Genomic DNA, 21,533 nt, shown 5'->3' with positions numbered 1-21,533 from the left:
TTATTATTCATCTAAAAGGGGAGGAATTGTAGTGTATGTGCCTTTAAGTCAGAACTACATTTTACAGCTCCTGTATACTGTAGTACCGGCAGTGACCACACCGGTATATAAGCTTTGCGCATGCCTCTGTACCCCAGTCTAGAGATTACCCTCCTCCAGTAAAGACCTGTTATTTGTTAATGTACAGCATCCGTGTGATTATTTATCCACTGAACCACGGATCCAACAAGGGCCTCCTCCTGTTCCTGTGTTAACAGGCTCGATTGGCTGAATGGGGCTACTGCTGTTCCTCTGTAACAGGCTCAAGGGGCTGAATTGGCCTATGCCTGTTCCTATGGTAACAGGATCGAGTGGCTGAATGGGCCTCCTCCTGTTCCTGTGGTAACAGGATCAAGGGGCTGAATGGGCCTCCTCTTGTTCCTATGGTAACAGGATCGAGTGGCTGAATGGGCCTCCTCCTGTTTCTATGGTAACAGGATCGATGGGCTGAATGGGCCTCCTCCTCTTCCTGTGGAAACTGATTCAATGGGCTGAATATCCTCCTCTTGTTCCTGTGTAACAAGATTGAGGGGTTGAATGGGCCTATGCCTGTTCCAATGGTAATAGGATTGAGGGGCTGAATGGGCCTACTCCTCTTCCTGTGGAAACAGGCTCAAGGGGCTGAATGGCCTCCTCTTGTTCCTGTGGTAACAGGATTGTGGTGCTGAATGGGCCTTCTCCTCTTCCTGTGTAACAGACACAAGGGGCCGAATGGGCCTCATCCTGTTCCTGTGTAAGAGGCTCGAGGGGCTGAATGGGCCACCTCCTGTTCCGATGGTAACAGGATCGAGGGGCTGATAGGGCCTGCTCCTATTCCTGTGGTAACAGGATCGAGGGGCTGAATGGACCTACTCCTGTTCCTGTGGTAACAGGTTTGAGGGGCTGAATGGGCCTCCTCCTGTTCCTGTGGTCACAGATCTGAGGGGCTGAATGGGCCTCCTTCTGTTCCTGTGTAACAGGATCGAGGGGTTTAATGGGCCTCCTCCTGTTCCTGTGTAACAGGATCGAGGGGTTGAATGGGCCTCCTCCTGTTCCTGTGGTAACAGGATCAAGGGACTGAATGGGCCTCCTCCTGTTCCTCTGTAAGAGGCTCGAGTGGCTGAATGGGCTCCTCCTGTTCCTATGTAACAGACTCGAGGGGCTGAATTGGCCTCCTCCTGTTTCTATGTAACAGGATTGATGGGCTGAATGGGCCTCCTCCTGTTCCTGTGGTAACAGGATCGAGGGACTGAATGTGCCTCCTCCTGTTCCTTTGTAATAGACTCGAGGGGCTGAATGAGCCTCCTCCTGTTTCTATGGTAACAGGCTCGATTGGCTGAATGGGGCTACTGCTGTTCCTCTGTAACAGGCACAAGGGGCTGAATTGGCCTCCTCCTGTTTCTATGGTAACAGGATCGCTGGGCTGAATGGGCCTCCTCCTCTTCCTTTGGAAACCGATTCAAGGGGCTGAATATCCTCCTCTTGTTCCTGTGTAACAGGATCGAGCGGTTGAATGGGCCTATGCCTGTTCCGGTGTAACAGACTCGAGGGGCTGAATGGGCCTACTCCTGTTTCTATGGTAACAGGATCGATGGGCTGAATGGGCCTCCTCCTCTTCCTTTGGAAACCGATTCAAGGGGCTGAATATCCTCCTCTTGTTCCTGTGTAACAGGATTGAGGGGTTGAATTGGCCTATGCCTGTTCCAATGGTAATAGGATCGAGGGACTGAATGGGCCTCCTCCTGTTCCTGTGTAACAGACTTGAGGGGCTGAATGGGCCTACTCCTCTTCCTGTGGAAACAGACTCAAGGGGCTGAATGGCCTCCTCTTGTTCCTGTGGTAACAGGATTGTGGTGCTGAATGGGCCTCCTCCTCTTCCTGTGTAACAGACACAAGTGGCTGAATGGGGCTACTGCTGTTCCTGTGTAAGAGGCTCAAGGGGCTGAATGGTATTGTCCCGTTCCTGTGTGACAGGATCGAGGAGTTGAATGGGCCTCATCCTGTTCATGTGTAAGAGGCTCAAGGGGCTGAATGGGCCACCTCCTGTTCCAATGGTAACAGGATCGAGGGGCTGATAGGGCCTGCTCCTATTCCTGTGTAACAGGATCGAGGGGCTGAATGGGCCTACTCCTGTTCCTGTGGTAACAGGTTTGAGGGGCTGAATGGGCCTCCTTCTGTTCCTGTGTAACAGGATCGAGGGGTTGAATGGGCCTCCTCCTGTTCCTGTGTAACAGGATCGAGGGGTTGAATGGGCCTCCTCCTGTTCTTGTGGTAACAGGATCAAGGGACTGAATGGGCCTCCTCCTGTTCCTCTGTAAGAGGCTCGAGTGGCTGAATGGGCTCCTCCTGTTCCTATGGTAACAGGATCGAGGATGCTGAATGGGCCTACTCCTGTTCCTGTGTAACAGACTCGAGGGGCTGAATGGGCCTCCTCCTGTTCCTGTGGTCACAGGTCTGAGGGGCTGAATGGGCCTCCTCCTGTTCCTATGGTAACAGGATCGAGGATGCTGAATGGGCCTACTCCTGCTGCTATGGTAACAAACTCGAGGGGCTGAATGGGCCTCCTCCTGTTCCCATGGTAACAGGATGAGGGGCTGAATGGGCCTTCTCCTATTCCTGTGGTAACAGGATCGAGTGGCTGAATGGGCCTCCTCCTGTTCCTGTGTAATAGACTCAAGGGGCTGAATGGGCCTACTCCTGTTTCTATGTAACAGGATCGATGGGCTGAATGGGCCTCCTCCTGTTCCCGTGGTAACAGGATCGAGGGACTGAATGTGCCTCCTCCTGTTTCTATGGTAACAGGATCGATGGGCTGAAAGGGCCTCCTCCTGTTCCTGTGTTAACAGGCTCGATTGGCTGAATGTGGCTACTGCTGTTCCTCTGTAACAGGCTCAAGGGGCTGAATTGGCCTCCTCCTGTTCCTATGGTAACAGGATTGAGTGGCTGAATGGGCCTCCTCCTGTTTCTATGGTAACAGGATCGATGGGCTGAATGGGCCTCCTCCTCTTCCTGTGGAAACCGACTCAAGGGGCTGAATATCCTCCTCTTGTTCCTGTGTAACAGGATCGAGGGATTGAATGGGCCTATGCCTGTTCCGGTGTAACAGACTCGAGGGGCTGAATAGGCCTACTCCTCTTCCTGTGGAAACAGGCTCAAGGGGCTGAATGGCCTCTTCTTGTTCCTGTGGTAACAGGATCGTGGTGCTGAATGGGCCTCCTCCTGTTCCTGTGGTAACAGGATCGAGGGGCTGAATGGGCCTCCTCCTGTTCCTATGGTAACAGGATCGAGGATGCTGAATGGGCCTACTCCTGTTCCTGTGTAACAGACTCAAGGGGCTGAATGGGCCTCCTCCTGTTCCTGTGGTAACAGGATCGAGGATGCTGAATGTGCCTACTCCTGCTCCCATGGTAACAAACTCGAGGGGCTGACTGGGCCTCCTCCTGCTGCTATGGTAACAGGACAAAGGGCTGAATGGGCTTCCTCCTGTTCCAATGGTAACAGACTCGAGGGGCTGAATGGGCCTCCTCCTGTTCCAATGGTAACAGACTCGAAGGGCTGAATGGGCTTCCTCCTGTTCCAATGGTAACAGACTCGAGGGGCTGAATGGGCCTCCTCCTGTTCCTGTGTAACAGGACATTGGGCTGAATGGGCCTACTCCTGTTCCTGTGGTTACAGACTCGAGGGGCTGAATGGCCTCCTCCTGTTCCTGTGTAACAGACTCGAGGGGCTGAATGGGCCTCCTCCTGTTCCTGTGGTAACAGACTCGAGGGGCTGAATGGGCCTCCTCCTGTTCCTATGGTAACAGGATGAGGGGCTGAATGGGCCTCCTCCTGTTCCTATGGTAACAGTCTCGAGGGGCTGAATGGGCCTCCTCATGTTCATGTGGTAACAGCGTAAAGGCCAGGCAGCAGCACTTTAAGAGCTGCTGACCAGGACCCCCCCCTCCCTGTCACTGCCCCGACCCTCCGCACTGTCGAAATGCGCGGGTAAAATGTCTGCATAAGGCCCGGAGATTAAACCAGCCATTCCTCTCTGCATAGGGGTTGCCAACCCTTCCAGCTTGCCCTAGGACTAGACAGACTAGATGCTGGAAGGATGTTCCTGATGGCGGGGGAGTCCAGAACCAGGGGTCACAGTCTAAGGATAAGGGGTAACCCATTTAGGACAGAAATGAGAAGGAATTTCTTTACCCAGAGAGTGGTGAACCTGTGGAATTCTCTACCACAGAAGGCAGTAGAGGTCAATTCATTAAATATATTCAAGAAAGAGTTTGATATATTTCTTAAGGCTAAAGGGATCAAGGGATACGGAGAGAAGGCAGGGACAGGGTACTGAATTTGGATGATCAGTCATGATTGCATTGAATGGCGGAGCAGGCTCGAGGGGCTGAATGGCCTACTCCTGCTCCTATCTTCTATGTTTCTATGTTTCTATGCCCTGGAGTCTCCAGGAATTAAAGTCAAATCTCCTAAACACTGCTGCGAGTAAACCCAGGAGAAAACAACATCATGGGGTGTTAAATAAAAATTGCTTTATTTACTACTTATGAAAATATTGGAGATGATGAGCGGGGCGGGAGTGGAAATGGCTGGTCGACCGGGCGGGGCCTTTGGCGGTGGAAGGTCACGTGATGAAACCTCCAGAAATAAGTCCAACCAGTTGGCAACACTAATTTTACACAAGGCGAGTTTGAAAGAACAATCCAGGCCGCAGATTTAGTTCCGCAAACAGAAAACTTTTTATTCCACAGGATTACAAAAAAAAGGGCAGGATTTCAACAGCAGAAGAATTTCACAGCAGTCAATGCAGAGCAGGAAAGGCCCAGGCTCCGTCCCCGGCCTGTGCTGAGTTAGCCTGATCTCACCCGGTGGTAGGGACTCAGCCCCACACTGTGCAGGAAAGGCCCAGGCTCCGTCCCCGGCCTGTGCTGAGAGAGCCTGATCTCACCCGGTGTGGGGACTGAGAGCCAGACTGAGCAGGAAAGGCCCAGGCTCCGTCCCCGGCCTGTGCTGAGAGAGCCTGATCTCACCCGGTGGTGGAGACTGAGACCCACACTGAGCAGGAAAGGCCCAGGCTCCGTCCCCGGCCTGTACTGAGAGAGCCTGATCTCACCCGGTGGTTGGGACTCAGCCCCACACTGAGCAGGAAAGGCCCAGGCTCCGTCCCCAGCCTGTGCTGAGAGAGCCTGATCTCACCCCGTGGTGGGGACTGAGCCCCACACTGTGCAGGAAAGGCCCAGGCTCCGTCCCCGGCCTGTGCTGAGAGAGCCTGATCTCACCCGGTGGCGCGGACTCAGCCCCACACTGTGCAAGAAAGGCCCAGGCTCCGTCCCCGGCCTGTGCTGAGAGAGCCTGATCTCACCCGGTGGCGCGGACTCAGCCCCACACTGTGCAAGAAAGGCCCAGGCTCCGTCCCCGGCCTGTGCTGAGAGAGCCTGATCTCACCCGGTGGTTGGGAGTGAGACCCACACTGTGCAGGAAAGGCCCAAGCTCCGTCCCCGGCCTGTGCTGAGAGAGCCTGACCTCACCCAGTGGCGCGGACTCAGCCCCACACTGTGCAAGAAAGGCCCAGGCTCCATCCCCGGCCTGTACTGAGAGAGCCTGATCTCACCCGGTGGTGGGCACTGAGAGCCACACTGTGCAGGAAAGGCCCAGGCTCCGTCCCCGGCCTGTGCTGAGAGAGCCTGATCTCACCCCGTGGTGGGGACTGAGACCCACACTGTGCAGAAAAGGCCCAGGCTCCGTCCCCGGCCTGTGCTGAGTTAGCCTGATATCACCCGGTGGTGGGGAGTGAGACCCACACTGAGCAGGAAAGGCCCAGGCTCCGTCCCCGGCCTGTGCTGAGAGAGCCTGAACTCACCCAGTGGCGGGGACTGATCTCCACGCACGGCTGCTCGGGGTTGAGGATCAGGCTAACTGAACACAGGCCGGGGGCCCGGAGCCTGGGCCTTTCCTGCTGTGTGTGTGTGTGAAGGGGCTCAGTCCCGCACAATGGGTGAGATTTGGGCTAAGTCAGCACGAGGCTGCAGGTGGAGCCTGCTTCTGGGCAACGCTCGGCAACAGTTGCTGCGCAAAAAAAAGACCCCCCTCCCCCGACCCGGCCGACGCTGCACAGATTCTCCTTCAGAAAGTCAGGCAACCTTCAGTCTCCTTGCATCTGGCTGCTCTCCATCCAGTCTTCTGCAGAACTGGGCTTCCCAGCTGTGGCCAAGAAAAGCAGAGCGTTAGAAATGGCATCCCGCTCCCTCCTGCTGCTGGGACAGATCGAGCAGGAACGCCACTGGTTTAGATCCCGGCCTTCCATGGGTTAGCAAGACATATGGGGTCCGCTTTCTCTCACACTCCTGCATCTGGGGAGGTCCCTCTAACCCCTCTCTCACACTCCTGTATCTGGGGAGGTCCCGCTAACCCCCTCTCTCACACTCCTGTATCTGGGGAGGTCCCTCTAACTCCTCTCTCACACTCCTGTATCTGGGGAGGTCCCTCTAACCCCCTCTCTCACACTCCTGTATCTGGGAAGGTCTCTCTAATCCCTCTCTCACACTCCTGTATCTGGGGAGGTCACAAAACCCCCTCTCTCACACTCCTGTATCTGGGGAGGTCCCTCTAACCCCTCTCTCACACTCCTGTATATAGGGAGGTCCCTCTAACACCTCTCTCAAACTCCTGTATCTGGGGAGGTCACTCTAACCCCCTCTCTCACACTCCTGTATCTGGGGAGTTCCCTCTAACCCCCTCTCTCACACTCCTGTATCTGGGGAGGTCTCCCTCACCCCCTCTCTCACACTCCTGTATCTGGGGAGGTCCCTCGAACCCCCTGTCACACACTCCTGTATCTGGGGAGGTCACTCTAACCCCCTCTCTCACACTCCTGTATCTGGGGAGGTCCCTCTAACCCCTCTCTCACACTCCTGTATATAGGGAGGTCCCTCTAACACCTCTCTCACACACCTGTATCTGGGGAGATCCCTCTAACCCCTCTCTCACACTCCTGTATCTGGGGAGGTCCCTCGAACTCCCTCTCACACACTCCTGTATCTGGGGAGGTCCTCTAACCCCTCTCTCACACTCCTGTGTCTGGGGAGGTCCCTCTAACCCCCTCTCTCACACTTCTGTATCTGGGGAGGTCCCTCTAACCCCCTCTCTCACACTTCTGTATCTGGGGAGGTCACTCTAATCCCCCTCTCTCACACTTCTGTATCTGGGGAGGTCCCTCTAACCCCTCTCTCACACTCCTGTATCTGGGGAGGTCCCTCTAACCCCTCTCTCACACTTCTTTATCTGGGGAGGTCCCTCTAACCCCCTCTCTCACACTCCTGTATCTGGGGAGGTCCCCTCTAGCCCCCTCTCTCACACTCCTGTATCTGGGGAGGTCTCTCTAACCCCCTCTCTGTGCGAGTCAGCAGAGAGTGCTGTGAGTTTGGGTAAGTGGGGTGTTAGGTGCTCTTTTCAAACTTTAACTCTGTGGGTTGTAGTTAATAAGGCCTTTCTGGTGCAGAGTGACTGTTGGTAAACCATTTAACTGGTGTAATTAGAGGGATTGATTTAATTTAAATCCAATCAATTAAAGGGGATACTAGCATCTAAAATCGGGCAGAGGGTGTCCATAGCTAACAATAAAACATTTAATTAATTACATAGAATGGAGCAGGTGACGTGTTACTGTTGCGAGATGTGGGAGCCGGTGGACCCCATTGAGGCTCACAGTGATTACGTCTGTGACAAGTGTCTGCTGCTACAGGAACTCCAGCTCCGTGTTGATGAGCTGGAGTCTGAGCTTCAGACACTGCGACACATCACGGAGGGGGAGAAGTACCTGGACTCTGTGTTTCAGGAGGTGGTCACACCTATGAAGTTAATTAATTCAGATGTAGCCCATGGTCAGGGACAGGACGGTGTGACTACGAGTGAGGCAGGTACGGGGATCCAGGAGGTAGAGCTGGAGGAGCTGCAGCCCTTGCTCTTGTCCAACAGGTTTGAGGTTCTTACTCCCTGTGGGGACAGGAGCAGGGACTGCGGGGAGGATGAGCAACCTGGCCACAGCACCGTGGAACGGGGGGCCATTCAAGAGGGGGGAGTAAATAGAAATGTTGTAGTGGTAGGGGATAGTATTATTAGGGGGATAGATAGAGTTCTCTGCAGCCGAGAGCGAGAATCCCGAAGGCTGTGTTGCCAGGGTTAAGGACATCTCCTCTGGGCTGGAAAGAAACTTGCAGTGGGAGGGGGTGGATCCAGTTGTCGTGGTCCATGTTGGTACAAACGACGTAGATAGGACTAGGAAGCCATTTCTGTTAAAGGAGTATGAGCAGCTAGGGGTCAAATTAAAAAACAGAACTTCAAGGGTAATAATCTCTGGATTATTACCTGAGCCACGAGCGAATTTGGCTAGGACAAATAAAATTAGAGAGTTAAATGCGTGGCTCAAAGACTGGTGTGGGAGAAATGGGTTTTGCTTCCTGGGACACTGGCACCAGTACTGGGGCAGGAGGGAGCTGTTCCGTTGGGACGGGCTTCACTTGGCCAGTGCTGGGACTAGAGTCCTGGCTGTAGAGAGGGCTTTAAACTAACTAGTGGGGGGGAGGTTCCTAGAGAGCAAATAATAAAAATGACAACAGAGAAGGTCATAGACTTAGGTAGCAGTGGGGAAATTAAAAACCAGAGTGTGTCAGGAAGGGGCAGAAGGTATGGAGTAAAAGGTAAAGTAATAAAAAGGGCAAAAGCAGGAACTAAGTGTCACAAAACATATTTGAAAGTTCTCTATCGGAATGCACGTAGCATTCATAACAAAATAGACGAGTTAATGGCACAAATAACTACATATGGGTATGATCTTGTGGCCATTACAGAAACATGGCTGCAGGGTGACAATGCCTGGGAATTAAACATACCAGGTTATTTAACGATCAGGAAGGACAGGCAGGAAGGAAGGGGAGGTGGGGTGGCTATGTTAATAAAGGAAGGAATCACTAATACAGAGAAATGATATTGGGTCAAAAAATCAGGATAATGAAACAGTTTGGGTGGAGATAAGGAATAATAAGGGGAAAAAACACTAGTGGGCGTAGTCTATAGGCCTCTGAACAGTTGCAACTCTGTTGGATGGAGTATCAATCAGGAAATAGTTGAGGCTTGTAATAAGGGAACATCTATAATTATGGGGGATTTTAACTATCATATTAATTGGACAAATCAAATTGGGCAGGGCTGCCTTGAGGATGAGTTCATTGAGTGTATTAGGGATGGGTTTCTTGAGCAGTATGTAGCTGAACCGACCAGGGGGCAAGTAACCTTAGATCAGGTCCTGTGTAACGAGACAGGATTAATTAAAAATGTCCTAGTAAAGGATCCCCTTGGAATGAGTGACCATAACATGGTTGAATTCCATATTCAATTAGAGGGTGAGAAGGTTGGATCTCAAACAAGCATGCTAAGCTTGAATAAAGGAGACTATGAAGGTATGAGAGCGGAATTGAGTAGAGTGGATTGGGAAAATAGATTACAGGGTAAGACGATACATGATCAGTGGTGTACATTTAAGGAGTTATTTTACAACTTGCAAAAAATATATATTCCACTGAGAAGAAAAGGGTGTAAAAGAAAAGACAGCCATCCGTGGCTAAGTAAAGAGATTAAGGATAGTATTCGACTAAAAACAAGGGCATATAAGGTAGCCAAATCTAGTGGGAGGATAGAGGATTGGGAAAACTTTAAAAGACAGCAAAAAATAACAAAAAGATTGATTAAGAAAGGGAAGATAGATTATGAAAGTAAATTAGCAAAAAATATAAAAACAGATAGTAAGAGTTTTTATAGTTATATAAAAAGAAAAAGGGTGGCTAAAGTAAATGTTGGTCCCTCAGAGGATGAGACCGGGAAATTAATGGTGGGAAATATGGAGATGGGAAAAACACTGAATGAATATTTTGTATCAGTCTTTACAGTAGAAGACACTAAGAATATCCCAACACTGGACAAACAGGGGGCTATAGGGGGGGAGGAGCTAAACACGATCATATCACTAAGGAAGTGGTACTCAGTAAAATAATGGGACTCAAGGCAGATAAATCACCTGGACCTGATGGCTTACATCCTAGGGTCCTGAGGGAAGTGGCGGTAGGGATTGTGGATGCATTAGTAATAATTTTCCAAAACTCCCTGGACTCAGCAAAGGTCCCAGCAGACTGGAAAACTGCTAATGTAACACCCTTATTTAAAAAGGGCACTAGACAGAATGCTGGAAACTATAGACCGGTTAGCCTAACATCTGTGGTAGGTAACATTTTGGAGCCCATTATTAAGGAGACAGTAACAGGACATTTGGATAATCATAATTTAATAGGACAAAGTCAGCATGGTTTTATGAAGGGGAAGTCATGTTTGACAAATTTGCTGGAGTTCTTTGAGGAAGTAACATATAGGGTGGATAAAGGGGAACCAGTGGACGTAGTGTATCTAGACTTCCAAAAGGCATTTGACAAGGTGCCACACAAAAGATTATTGCTTAAGATAAAAAATCACGGGATTGGGGGTAATATTCTGGCATGGATAGAGGATTGGCTATCTAACAGAAGGCAGAGAGTTGGGATAAATGGTTCATTCTCAGACTGGCAATCAGTAACTAGTGGTGTTCCGCAGGGGTCAGTGCTGGGTCCCCAACTCTTTACAGTCTATATTAACGATTTGGAGGAGGGGACCGAGTGTAACATATCAAAGTTTGCAGATGATACTAAGATGGGAGGGAAAGTAGTGAGTGAGGAGGACATAAAAAACCTGCAAGTGGACATAGACAGGCTAAGTAAGTGGGCAGAGATTTGGCAGATGGAATACAATACTGGAAAGTGTGAGGTTATGCACTTTGGCAGGAAAAATCGTAGCGCAAGTTATTATCTTAATGGCAAGAAACTGGAAAGTACTGAAGTACAAAGGGATCTGGGGGTCCTGGTGCACGAAACTCAAAAGGTTAGTATGCAGGTGCAGCAAGTGATTAAGAAGGCCAATGGAATGTTGGCTTTCATTGCTAGGGGGATAGAATATAAAAATAGGGAAGCATTGCTTCAGTTGTACAAGATATTGGTGAGACCGCACCTGGAATACTGCATACAGTTTTGGTGTCCATACTTAAGAAAAGTCATACTTGCTCTCGAGTCAGTACAAAGAAGGTTCACTCGGTTAATCCCGGGGATGAGGGGATGGACATATGAGGAGAGGTTGAGTAGATTGGGACTCTACTCATTGGAGTTCAGAAGAATGAGAGGCGATCTTATTGAAACATACAAGATTGTGAAGGGGTTGGATCGGGTGGATGCGGGGAGGATGTTCCCGATGATGGGTGAAACTAGAACTAGGAGGCATAGTCTTAGAATAAGGGGCTGCTCTTTCAAAACTGAGATGAGGAGGAACTACTTCACTCAAAGGGTGGTAGGTCCATGGAATATGCTGCCCCAAAAAGCTGTAGAAGCTACATCATTACATAAGTTTAAAACAGAAATAGACAGTTTCCTAGAAGTAAAGGGAATTAAGGGTTACGGGGAGCGGGCAGGAATTTGGCCATGAGTCTAGGTTCGGATCGGACATGGCCCTGTGGGTAGCGGAGCGGGCCCAGGGGCCGTGTAGCCTGATCCTGCTCCTATTTCGTGTGTCTAATTCTGTTAGATTCAGGAGATGGTTCTGTGATAGTAGATTGGCGGTTAGGATCAGATCAGCCATGATCTTATTGAATGGCGGAGCAGGCTCGAGGGGCCGATTGGCCTACTCCTACTCCTATTTCGTATCTTCTTATGTTCTCTCACTCTCCTGTATCTGGGGAGGTCTCTCTAAGCACTCTCTCACACTCCTGTATCTGGGGAGGTCGCTCTAAACCCTCTCTCACACTCCTGTATCTGTGGAGGTCCCTCTAACCCCTCTCTCACACTCCTGTATCTGGGGAGGTCCCTCTAAAACCCTCTCTCACACTCCTGTATCTGGGGAGGTCTCTCTAATCCCTCTCTCACACTCCTGTATCTGGAGAGGTCCCTCTAAACCCCTCTCTCATACTCCTGCATCTGGGGAGGTCCCACTAACTCCTCTCTCACACTCCTGTATCTGGGGAGGATCTCTAACCCCTCTCTCACACTCCTGTATCTGGGGAGGTCCCTCTAACCCATCTCTCACACTCCTGTATCTGGGGAGGTCCCTCTAACCCCTCTCTCACACTCCTGTATCTGGGGAGGTCTCTCTAACCCCCTCTCTCACACTCCTGTATCTGGGGAGGTCCCTCTAACCCCTCTCTCACACTCCTGTATCCGGGGAGGTCCCTCTAACCCCTCTCTCACACTCCTGTATCTGGGGAGGTCTCTCTAACCCCCTCTCTCACACTCCTGTATCTGGGGAGGTCCCTCTAACCCCTCTCTCACACTCCTGTATCTGGGGAGGTCCCTCTAACCCCCTCTCTCACACTCCTGTATCTGGGGAGGTCCCTCTAACCCCTCTCTCACACTCCTGTATCTGGGGAGGTCTCTCTAACACCTCTCTCACACTCCTGTATCTGGGGAGGTCCCTCTAACCCCTCTCTCACACTCCTGTATCTGGGGAGGTCTCTCTAACACCTCTCTCACACTCCTGTATCTGGGGAGGTCTCTCTAATCCCTGTCTCGCACTCCTATATCTGCGAGACACCTCTCTCACACTCCTGTAAAGAGCTGACACTGAGAGACACACGGCCCGTACAATACCAGACGGAGTGAATCATTCCCTTTTACCCGCTGTGTACTGTACATGTAAAGGCGTTGTCACTGAGGCGCACACTGCCCTGTGTGTGTTCGATGGGACAGAGTAGAGACAGCATTAGAATCAGAGAATCATACAGCACAGGAGGAGGCCATTTGGCCCCTCGTGCCTGTGCCAGCTCTTTCAAAGAGCCTTTCAGTTAGTCCCACTCCCCTCTACTCTTACCCCATAGCCTTGTACATTTTTACCCTTCAGGTATTTATCCAATTTCCCATTTGAAACTTACTATTGAATCTGCTTCCACTGCCCTTTCAGGCAGTGCGTTCCAGATCATCATAACTCGCTGCGTTAAACAAATTCTCCTCATCTCCCCCTCTGGGCTCTTCTGCCTATTACCTTCAGTCTGTGTCCTCCTACCACTGGAAACAGTTCCTCCCTATCTACTCTATCAAAAACACTCAGAATTTGGAACGCCTCTATTAAATCTCCCCTTAACCTACTCGGCTCCAAGGAGAACAATCCCAGCTTCTCCAGTCTCTCCACGTAACTCAAGCCCCTCATCCATTGGTACCATTCTGGTAAATCTCCCCTTAACCTTCTCTGCTCTAAGGAGAACAATCCCAGCTTCTCCAGTCTCTCCACGTAACTCAAGCCCCTCATCCCCTGGTACCATTCTGGTCAATCTCCCCTTAACCTTCTCTGCTCCAAGGAGAACAATCCCACCTTCTCCAGTCTCTCCACGTAACTCAAGCCCCTCATCCCCTGGTACCATTCTGGTCAATCTCCCCTTAACCTTCTCTGCTCCAAGGAGAACAATCCCAGCTTCTCCAGTCTCTCCATGTAACTGAAGCCCCTCATCCCCTGGTACAATTCTGGTAAATCTCCCCTTAACCTTCTCTGCTCTAAGGAGAACAATCCCACCTTCTCCAGTCTCTCCATGTAACTCAAGCCCCTCATCCCCTGGTACCATTCTGGTCAATCTCCCCTTAACCTTCTCTGCTCTAAGGAGAACAATCCCAGCTTCTCCAGTCTCTCCATGTAACTGAAGCCCCTCATCCCCTGGTACCATTCTGGTAAATCTCCCCTTAACCTTCTCTGCTCTAAGGAGAACAATCCCAGCTTCTCCAGTCTATCCACGTAACTCAAGCCCCTCATCCCCTGGTACCATTCTGGTAAATCTCCCCTTAACCTTCTCTGCTCCAAGGAGAACAACCCCAGCTTCTCCAATCTATCCACGTAACTCAAGCCCCTCATCCTCTGGTACCATTCTGATAAATCTCCCCTTAACCTTCTCTGCTCTAAGGAGAACAATCCCAGCTTCTCCAGTCTATCCACGTAACTCAAGCCCCTCATCCCCTGGTACCATTCTGGTAAATCTCCCCTTAACCTTCTCTGCTCCAAGGAGAACAACCCCAGCTTCTCCAATCTATCCACGTAACTCAAGCCCCTCATCCCCTGGTACCATTCTGATAAATCTCCCCTTAACCTTCTCTGCTCTAAGGAGAACAATCCCAGCTTCTCCAGTCTATCCACGTAACTCAAGTCCCTCATCCCCTGGTACCATTCTGGTAAATCTCCCCTTAACCTTCTCTGCTCTAAGGAGAACAACCCCAGCTTCTCCAGTCTCTCCACGTAACTCAAGCCCCTCATCCCCTGGTACCATTCTGGTAAATCTCCCCTTAACCTTCTCTGCTCCAAGGAGAACAATCCCAGCTTCTCCAGTCTCTCCATGTAACTCAAGCCCCTCATCCCCTGGTACCATTCTGGTCAATCTCCCCTTAACCTTCTCTGCTCCAAGGAGAACAATCCCAGCTTCTCCAGACTCTCCATGTAACTCAAGCCCCTCATCCCCTGGTACCATTCTGGTCAATCTCCCCTTAACCTTCTCTGCTCTAAGGAGAACAATCCCAGCTTCTCCAGTCTATCCACGTAACTCAAGTCCCTCATCCCCTGGTACCATTCTGGTAAATCTCCCCTTAACCTTCTCTGCTCCAAGGAGAACAATCCCAGCTTCTCCAGTCTATCCACGTAACTCAAGTCCCTCATCCCCTGGTACCATTCTGGTAAATCTCCCCTTAACCTTCTCTGCTCTAAGTAGAACAATCCCAGCTTCTCCAGTCTCTCCACGTAACTCAAGCCCCTCACACCTGGTACCATTCTGGTAAATCTCCCCTTAACCTTCTCTGCTCTAAGGAGAACAATCCCAGCTTCTCCAGTCTCTCCACGTAACTCAAGCCCCTCATCCCCTGGTACAATTCTGGTAAATCTCCCCTTAACCTTCTCTGCTCCAAGAAGAACAATCCCAGCTTCTCCAGTCTCTCCACGTAACTCAAGCCCCTCATCCCCTGGTACCATTCTGGTCAATCTCCCCTTAACCTTCTCTGCTCCAAGGAGAACAATCCCAGCTTCTCCAGACTCTCCATGTAACTCAAGCCCCTCATCCCCTGGTACCATTCTGGTCAATCTCCCCTTAACCTTCTCTGCTCTAAGGAGAACAATCCCAGCTTCTCCAGTCTATCCACGTAACTCAAGTCCCTCATCCCCTGGTACCATTCTGGTAAATCTCCCCTTAACCTTCTCTGCTCTAAGGAGAACAATCCCAGCTTCTCCAGTCTCTCCACGTAACTCAAGCCCCTCATCCCCTGGTACAATTCTGGTAAATCTCCCCTTAACCTTCTCTGCTCTAAGGAGAACAATCCCAGCTTCTCCAGTCTCTCCACGTAACTCAAGCCCCTCATCCCCTGGTACAATTCTGGTAAATCTCCCCTTAACCTTCTCTGCTCTAAGGAGAACAATCCCAGCTTCTCCAGTCTCTCCACGTAACTCAAGCCCCTCATCCCCTGGTACAATTCTGGTAAATCTCCCCTTAACCTTCTCTGCTCTAAGGAGAACAATCCCAGCTTCTCCAGTCTCTCCACGTAACTCAAGCCCCTCATCCCCTGGTACAATTCTGGTCAATCTCCCCTTAACCTTCTCTGCTCCAAGGAGAACAATCCCAGCTTCTCCAGTCTCTCCACGTAACTCAAGCCCCTCACACCTGGTACCATTCTGGTAAATCTCCCCTTAACCTTCTCTGCTCCAAGGAGAACAATCCCAGCTTCTCCAGTCTCTCCATGTAACTCAAGCCCCTCACACCTGGTACCATTCTGGTCAATCTCCCCTTAACCTTCTCTGCTCCAAGGAGAACAATCCCAGCTTCTCCAGACTCTCCATGTAACTCAAGCCCCTCATCCCCTGGTACCATTCTGGTCAATCTCCCCTTAACCTTCTCTGCTCTAAGGAGAACAATCCCAGCTTCTCCAGTCTATCCACGTAACTCAAGTCCCTCATCCCCTGGTACCATTCTGGTAAATCTCCCCTTAACCTTCTCTGCTCCAAGGAGAACAATCCCAGCTTCTCCAGTCTATCCACGTAACTCAAGTCCCTCATCCCCTGGTACCATTCTGGTAAATCTCCCCTTAACCTTCTCTGCTCTAAGTAGAACAATCCCAGCTTCTCCAGTCTCTCCACGTAACTCAAGCCCCTCACACCTGGTACCATTCTGGTAAATCTCCCCTTAACCTTCTCTGCTCTAAGGAGAACAATCCCAGCTTCTCCAGTCTCTCCACGTAACTCAAGCCCCTCATCCCCTGGTACAATTCTGGTAAATCTCCCCTTAACCTTCTCTGCTCCAAGAAGAACAATCCCAGCTTCTCCAGTCTCTCCACGTAACTCAAGCCCCTCATCCCCTGGTACCATTCTGGTCAATCTCCCCTTAACCTTCTCTGCTCCAAGGAGAACAATCCCAGCTTCTCCAGACTCTCCATGTAACTCAAGCCCCTCATCCCCTGGTACCATTCTGGTCAATCTCCCCTTAACCTTCTCTGCTCTAAGGAGAACAATCCCAGCTTCTCCAGTCTATCCACGTAACTCAAGTCCCTCATCCCCTGGTACCATTCTGGTAAATCTCCCCTTAACCTTCTCTGCTCTAAGGAGAACAATCCCAGCTTCTCCAGTCTCTCCACGTAACTCAAGCCCCTCATCCCCTGGTACAATTCTGGTAAATCTCCCCTTAACCTTCTCTGCTCTAAGGAGAACAATCCCAGCTTCTCCAGTCTCTCCACGTAACTCAAGCCCCTCATCCCCTGGTACAATTCTGGTAAATCTCCCCTTAACCTTCTCTGCTCTAAGGAGAACAATCCCAGCTTCTCCAGTCTCTCCACGTAACTCAAGCCCCTCATCCCCTGGTACAATTCTGGTAAATCTCCCCTTAACCTTCTCTGCTCTAAGGAGAACAATCCCAGCTTCTCCAGTCTCTCCACGTAACTCAAGCCCCTCATCCCTGGTACAATTCTGGTCAATCTCCCCTTAACCTTCTCTGCTCCAAGGAGAACAATCCCAGCTTCTCCAGTCTCTCCACGTAACTCAAGCCCCTCACACCTGGTACCATTCTGGTAAATCTCCCCTTAACCTTCTCTGCTCCAAGGAGAACAATCCCAGCTTCTCCAGTCTCTCCATGTAACTCAAGCCCCTCACACCTGGTACCATTCTGGTAAATCTCCCCTTAACCTTCTCTGCTCCAAGGAGAACAATCCCAGCTTCTCCAGACTCTCCACGTAACTCAAGCCCCTCATCCCCTGGTACCATTCTGGTAAATCTCCCCTTAACCTTCTCTGCTCCAAGGAGAACAATCCCAGCTTCTCCAGTCTCTCCATGTAACTCAAGCCCCTCATCCCCTGGTACCATTCTGGTAAATCTCCACTTAACCTTCTCTGCTCTAAGGAGAACAACCCCAGCTTCTCCAGTCTCTCCGCATAACTCAAGCCCCTCATCCCCTGGTACCATTCTGGTCAATCTCCCCTTAACCTTCTCTGCTCTAAGGAGAACAATCCCAGCTTCTCCAGTCTCTCCACGTAACTCAAGCCCCTCATCCCCTGGCTCCATTCTGGTCAATCTCCCCTTAACCTTCTCTGCTCTAAGGAGAACAATCCCAGCTTCTCCAGTCTCTCCATGTAACTGAAGCCCCTCATCCCCTGGTACCATTCTGGTCAATCTCCTCTGCACTCTCTCCAAGGCCTTGACACCCTTGCTAAAGTGCGGTGCCCAAGAATCGGTCAGAATACTCCAGCGGAGGCCTAACCGGTTATTTAGAAAGGTTATTAGCATAACTCCAAACGAGAGGTCGGTAAAAGCTACTTACTGCAGCGCTGACACAGCAAGGGACAGATCTTATAGACTTGCAGATTGAAGCAAGCGTTGAATCCCAGGCGGGAGCACATCACATCGTCCTTGCATTGTGCTGTCAGAGGGAGGGAGGAGAGACAAGAGTGAGTACTGTCGCACACTGAGACACACGCACACACAGAAGAGATACAAGAGACTGAGGGAAGGAGAGAAATCGAGATACGAAGAGAGAGTGTGTTACAGGGAATGAGATAGAGAGAGAGAGTGTTACAGGGAATGAGAGGGAGAGAGAGAGTGTTACAGGGAATGAGAGGGAGAGAGAGAGAGAGAGAGTGTTACAGGGAATGAGAGGGAGAGAGAGAGAGAGAGTGTTACAGGGAGAGAGAGGGAGAGAGAGAGTGTTACAGGGAATGAGATCATAGAATCATAGAATGGTTACTGCACAGAAGGAGGCCATTCAGCCCATCGAGCCCGTGCCCGCTCTCTGCAAGATCACTTCAGCTAGTCCCAATCCCCCACCCTTTCCCCGTAGCCCTGCAAATGTTTTTCCTTCAGGTACTGATCCAATTCCCTTTTGAAAGCCACGATTGAATCTGCCTCCACCACCCTCTCAGGCAGTGCATTCCAGATCCTAACCACTCGCTGCATAAAGAAAGTTTTTCTTCATGTCGCCTTTGGTTCTTCTGCCAATCACCTTAAATCTGTCCCCTCTGGTTCTCGACCCTTCTGCCAATGGGAACAGTTTCTCTCTATCTACTCTGTCCAGACCCCTCATGATTTTGAATACCTCTATCAAATCTCCTCTCAACCTTCTCTGCTCCAAGGAGAACAACCCCAGCTTCTCCAGTCTATCCACATAACTGAAGTCCCTCATCCCCAGAATCATTCTCATAAATCTTTTCTGCACCCTCTCTGAGGCCGTCACATCCTTCCTAAAGTGCGGTGCCCAGAATTGGACACAATACTCCAGTTGAGGCTGAACCAGTGTTTTATAAAGGTTCATCATAACTTCCTTGTTTCTGTACTCTGTGCCTCTATTTATGAAGCCCAGGATCCCGTAAGCTTTTTTAACCACTTTCTCAACCTGCCCTGTCACCTTCAACAATTTGTGCACATTTACCCCCAGGTCTCTCCGTTCAGGCACCCACTTTGGAATTGTACCCTTTAGTTTATATTTCCTCTCTTCATTCTTTCTACCAAAATGTATCTTTTCTGCATTAAATTTCATCTGCCGTGTGTCCGCCCATTCCACTAGCCTGTCTGTCTATTTGAAGTCTGTCACTCTCCTCCTCACTGATCACTAGACTTCCAAGTTTTGTGTCATCTGCAGATTTTGAAATTGTGCCCTGTACACCCAAGTCCAAGTCATTAATATATATCAAGAAAAGCAGTGGTCCGAGTACCGACCCCTGGGAGACACCACTGTTTACCTTCCTCCAGTCCGGAAAACAACCGTTCACCACTACTCTCTGTTTCCTGTCACTTAGCCAATTCCGTATCCGTGCTGCCACTGTCCATTTTATTCCATGGGCTTCAACTTTGCTGGCAAGACTATTATGTGGCACTTTGTCGAACGCCTTTTGAAAGTCCATGTACACCACGTCAACCCCTCACCCTCATCGACCCTCTCTGTTACCTCATCAAAAAACTCGATCAACTTGGTTAAACACGATTTGCCTTTAACAAATCCGTGCTGGCTTTCCTTAATTAATCCACACTTGTCCAAGTGACTGTTAATTTTGTCGCGGATTATCATTTCTAAAAGCTTCCCCACTACCGACTGACTGGCCTGTAGTTGCTGGGTTTATCTTTACACCCTTTTTTGAACAAGGGTGTAACATTTGCAATTCTCCAGTCCTCTGGCACCACCCCCGTATCTAAGGAGGATTGGAAGATTATGGCCTGTACCTCCGTGATTTCGTCCTTCACTTCTCTCAGCTTCCTAGGGTGCATCCCATCCGGTCCTGGTGACTTATCTACTTTAAGTACGGCCAGCCTTTCTAGTACCTCCTCTTTATCAATTTTTATGCCATCCAGTATCTCCTCTACTTCCTCCTTCACTGTGACTTTGGCAGCATCCTCTTCCTTGGTGAAGACAGATGCAAAGTACTCGTTCAGTACCTCAGCCATGCCCTCTGCCTCCATGCACAGGTCTCCTTTTTGGTCCCTAATTGGCCCCACCCCTCCTACTGTTTACTGTTTATATGCCTATAGAAGATTTTTGGATTACCTTTTATGCTAGCTGCCATTCTATTATCATACCCTCTCTTTGCCCCTCTTATTTTCTTTTTCACTTCTTCTCTGAACTTTCTGGGGAAAAATTCAGTTGTTTGCGCCTCCCGTTCGCGCCTTAAGAGGGCGCCAATTGAGGCGCAAAGCAACTAGCGCCTGGGCGCGGCGATGTTTGTGCCGCTCGCGAAATTAACTAGACATTTTGTGGTGGCGCTAAACACTACCGCCACGATCTCCTGCGCTGGCAGATTGTGACGTCAGTCGCGTGTGCAACGCCCCGGTAGCACCCCGGACCGGATATTGAGTGGCGCCCCCTGCCTTACCGCCTGCCGCTAGCAACGACAGGTCGAGGGGAGCGTTATGCTGTCAGGAAGGGACTAGGGGAGCGCTATCTAAAGGCGACCGCTTCCTGCCTTTTTTTTGTCGGTGACGTTTTTGCACCACGCATTCTGAGAGAGAGAGAGAGAGAGAGAGACTTCTGGAGAGATTCAACGCTGTGTGAAGGAGTTTTGAGTACTGAGCAGCGCTTTGCAGGTTTATTTGGATTTGCCCTTCCTTGCTTCGCCAGCGCTGTGAGGTAGCGCCTCGCTCCTCGGCGTTAGCGCCTTAAGAGAGGTGTGTAGCGCCTGATTTAGCGCTCCAATCACCTCCAGGGGTGATAAAAGCCAAGTTTGCTGTCGGAGGCGATAATTAGCACCAGGCGCTAAACTTTGCGCACGGCCGATTATGGCGCCCCAAATGGGGCGATACTGAATTTTTCCCCCTCTTTATTTAGCCTGATTTTCAGATGTATTCTTGACCTGACATCTGCCATACGCGCTCTTTTCTGCTTCATCTTACTCTCTATTTCTTTCATCACCCAGGGAGCTCTGACTTTGGTTGCCCCACCTTGACCTCGACTGTACCCGAACTATTTCCCCTTTAAAGGCAGCCCCACCTAATACCTTACTACAGGTAGACTATCCTTTATCCGAACTTCCGAAAACCGAAAACCTCTAAAAACCGAAAGTTTTTTCGTTCAGCGTAAGTTGTGCGCACGACATGACCAGAGTGGCGCACGACTTACGCTGAGCAGGGCAGAGGGTCACAGAGTTCCCTCCTGGGTAGGAGATTGCAGGCCGAGCCGGGCAGTGTGAAGGAGGTACCGGGAGAGTGAACCCAACAATACAGTGGCCCGTCCGATAGCTGCAGCGGCCCGTCCGATATTCTTTTCTCCCCCCGACCCGACCCGAACCGAACCGAACCGCGGCCCATCCGATATTCTTTTCTCCCCCCGACCCGACCCGAACCGAACCGAACCGCGGCCCGTCCGATATTCTTTTCTCCCCCCGACCCGAACCGAACTGAACCGCGGCCCGTCCGATATTCTTTTCTCCCCCCCCCACCCGACCCCCGACCTGATTTGCGGGCCAGCTT

General features: G+C 50.6%; 1 protein-coding gene and 1 pseudogene across 1 annotated transcript in view; both read right to left on the bottom strand.

Moving 5' to 3' along the window:
* Positions 1–582: 582 nt before the first annotated feature.
* On the bottom strand, positions 583–6,321 carry LOC147091305 (uncharacterized; annotated as a pseudogene).
* An 11,572-nt stretch (positions 6,322–17,893) lies between these two features.
* Positions 17,894–21,533, bottom strand: part of LOC147091304 (peptidase inhibitor 15-like) — a 36,073-nt gene continuing 32,433 nt past the window's right edge. Inside the window, exon 8 of the mRNA XM_085976501.1 lies at positions 17,894–18,000. Within this exon, the coding sequence (XP_085832627.1) occupies positions 17,894–18,000 (107 nt within the window). The remainder of the gene's footprint in view (positions 18,001–21,533) is intronic.

Source organism: Somniosus microcephalus, unplaced genomic scaffold (genome assembly GCF_052327205.1).
Source record: "Somniosus microcephalus isolate GS21.2 unplaced genomic scaffold, FLI_Smic_1.0 unresolved_chr3, whole genome shotgun sequence".
NCBI lineage: Eukaryota > Metazoa > Chordata > Chondrichthyes > Squaliformes > Somniosidae > Somniosus > Somniosus microcephalus.
Note: the sequence above shows the minus strand (reverse complement) of the source record. Positions and strands in the feature narration are given on the sequence as shown.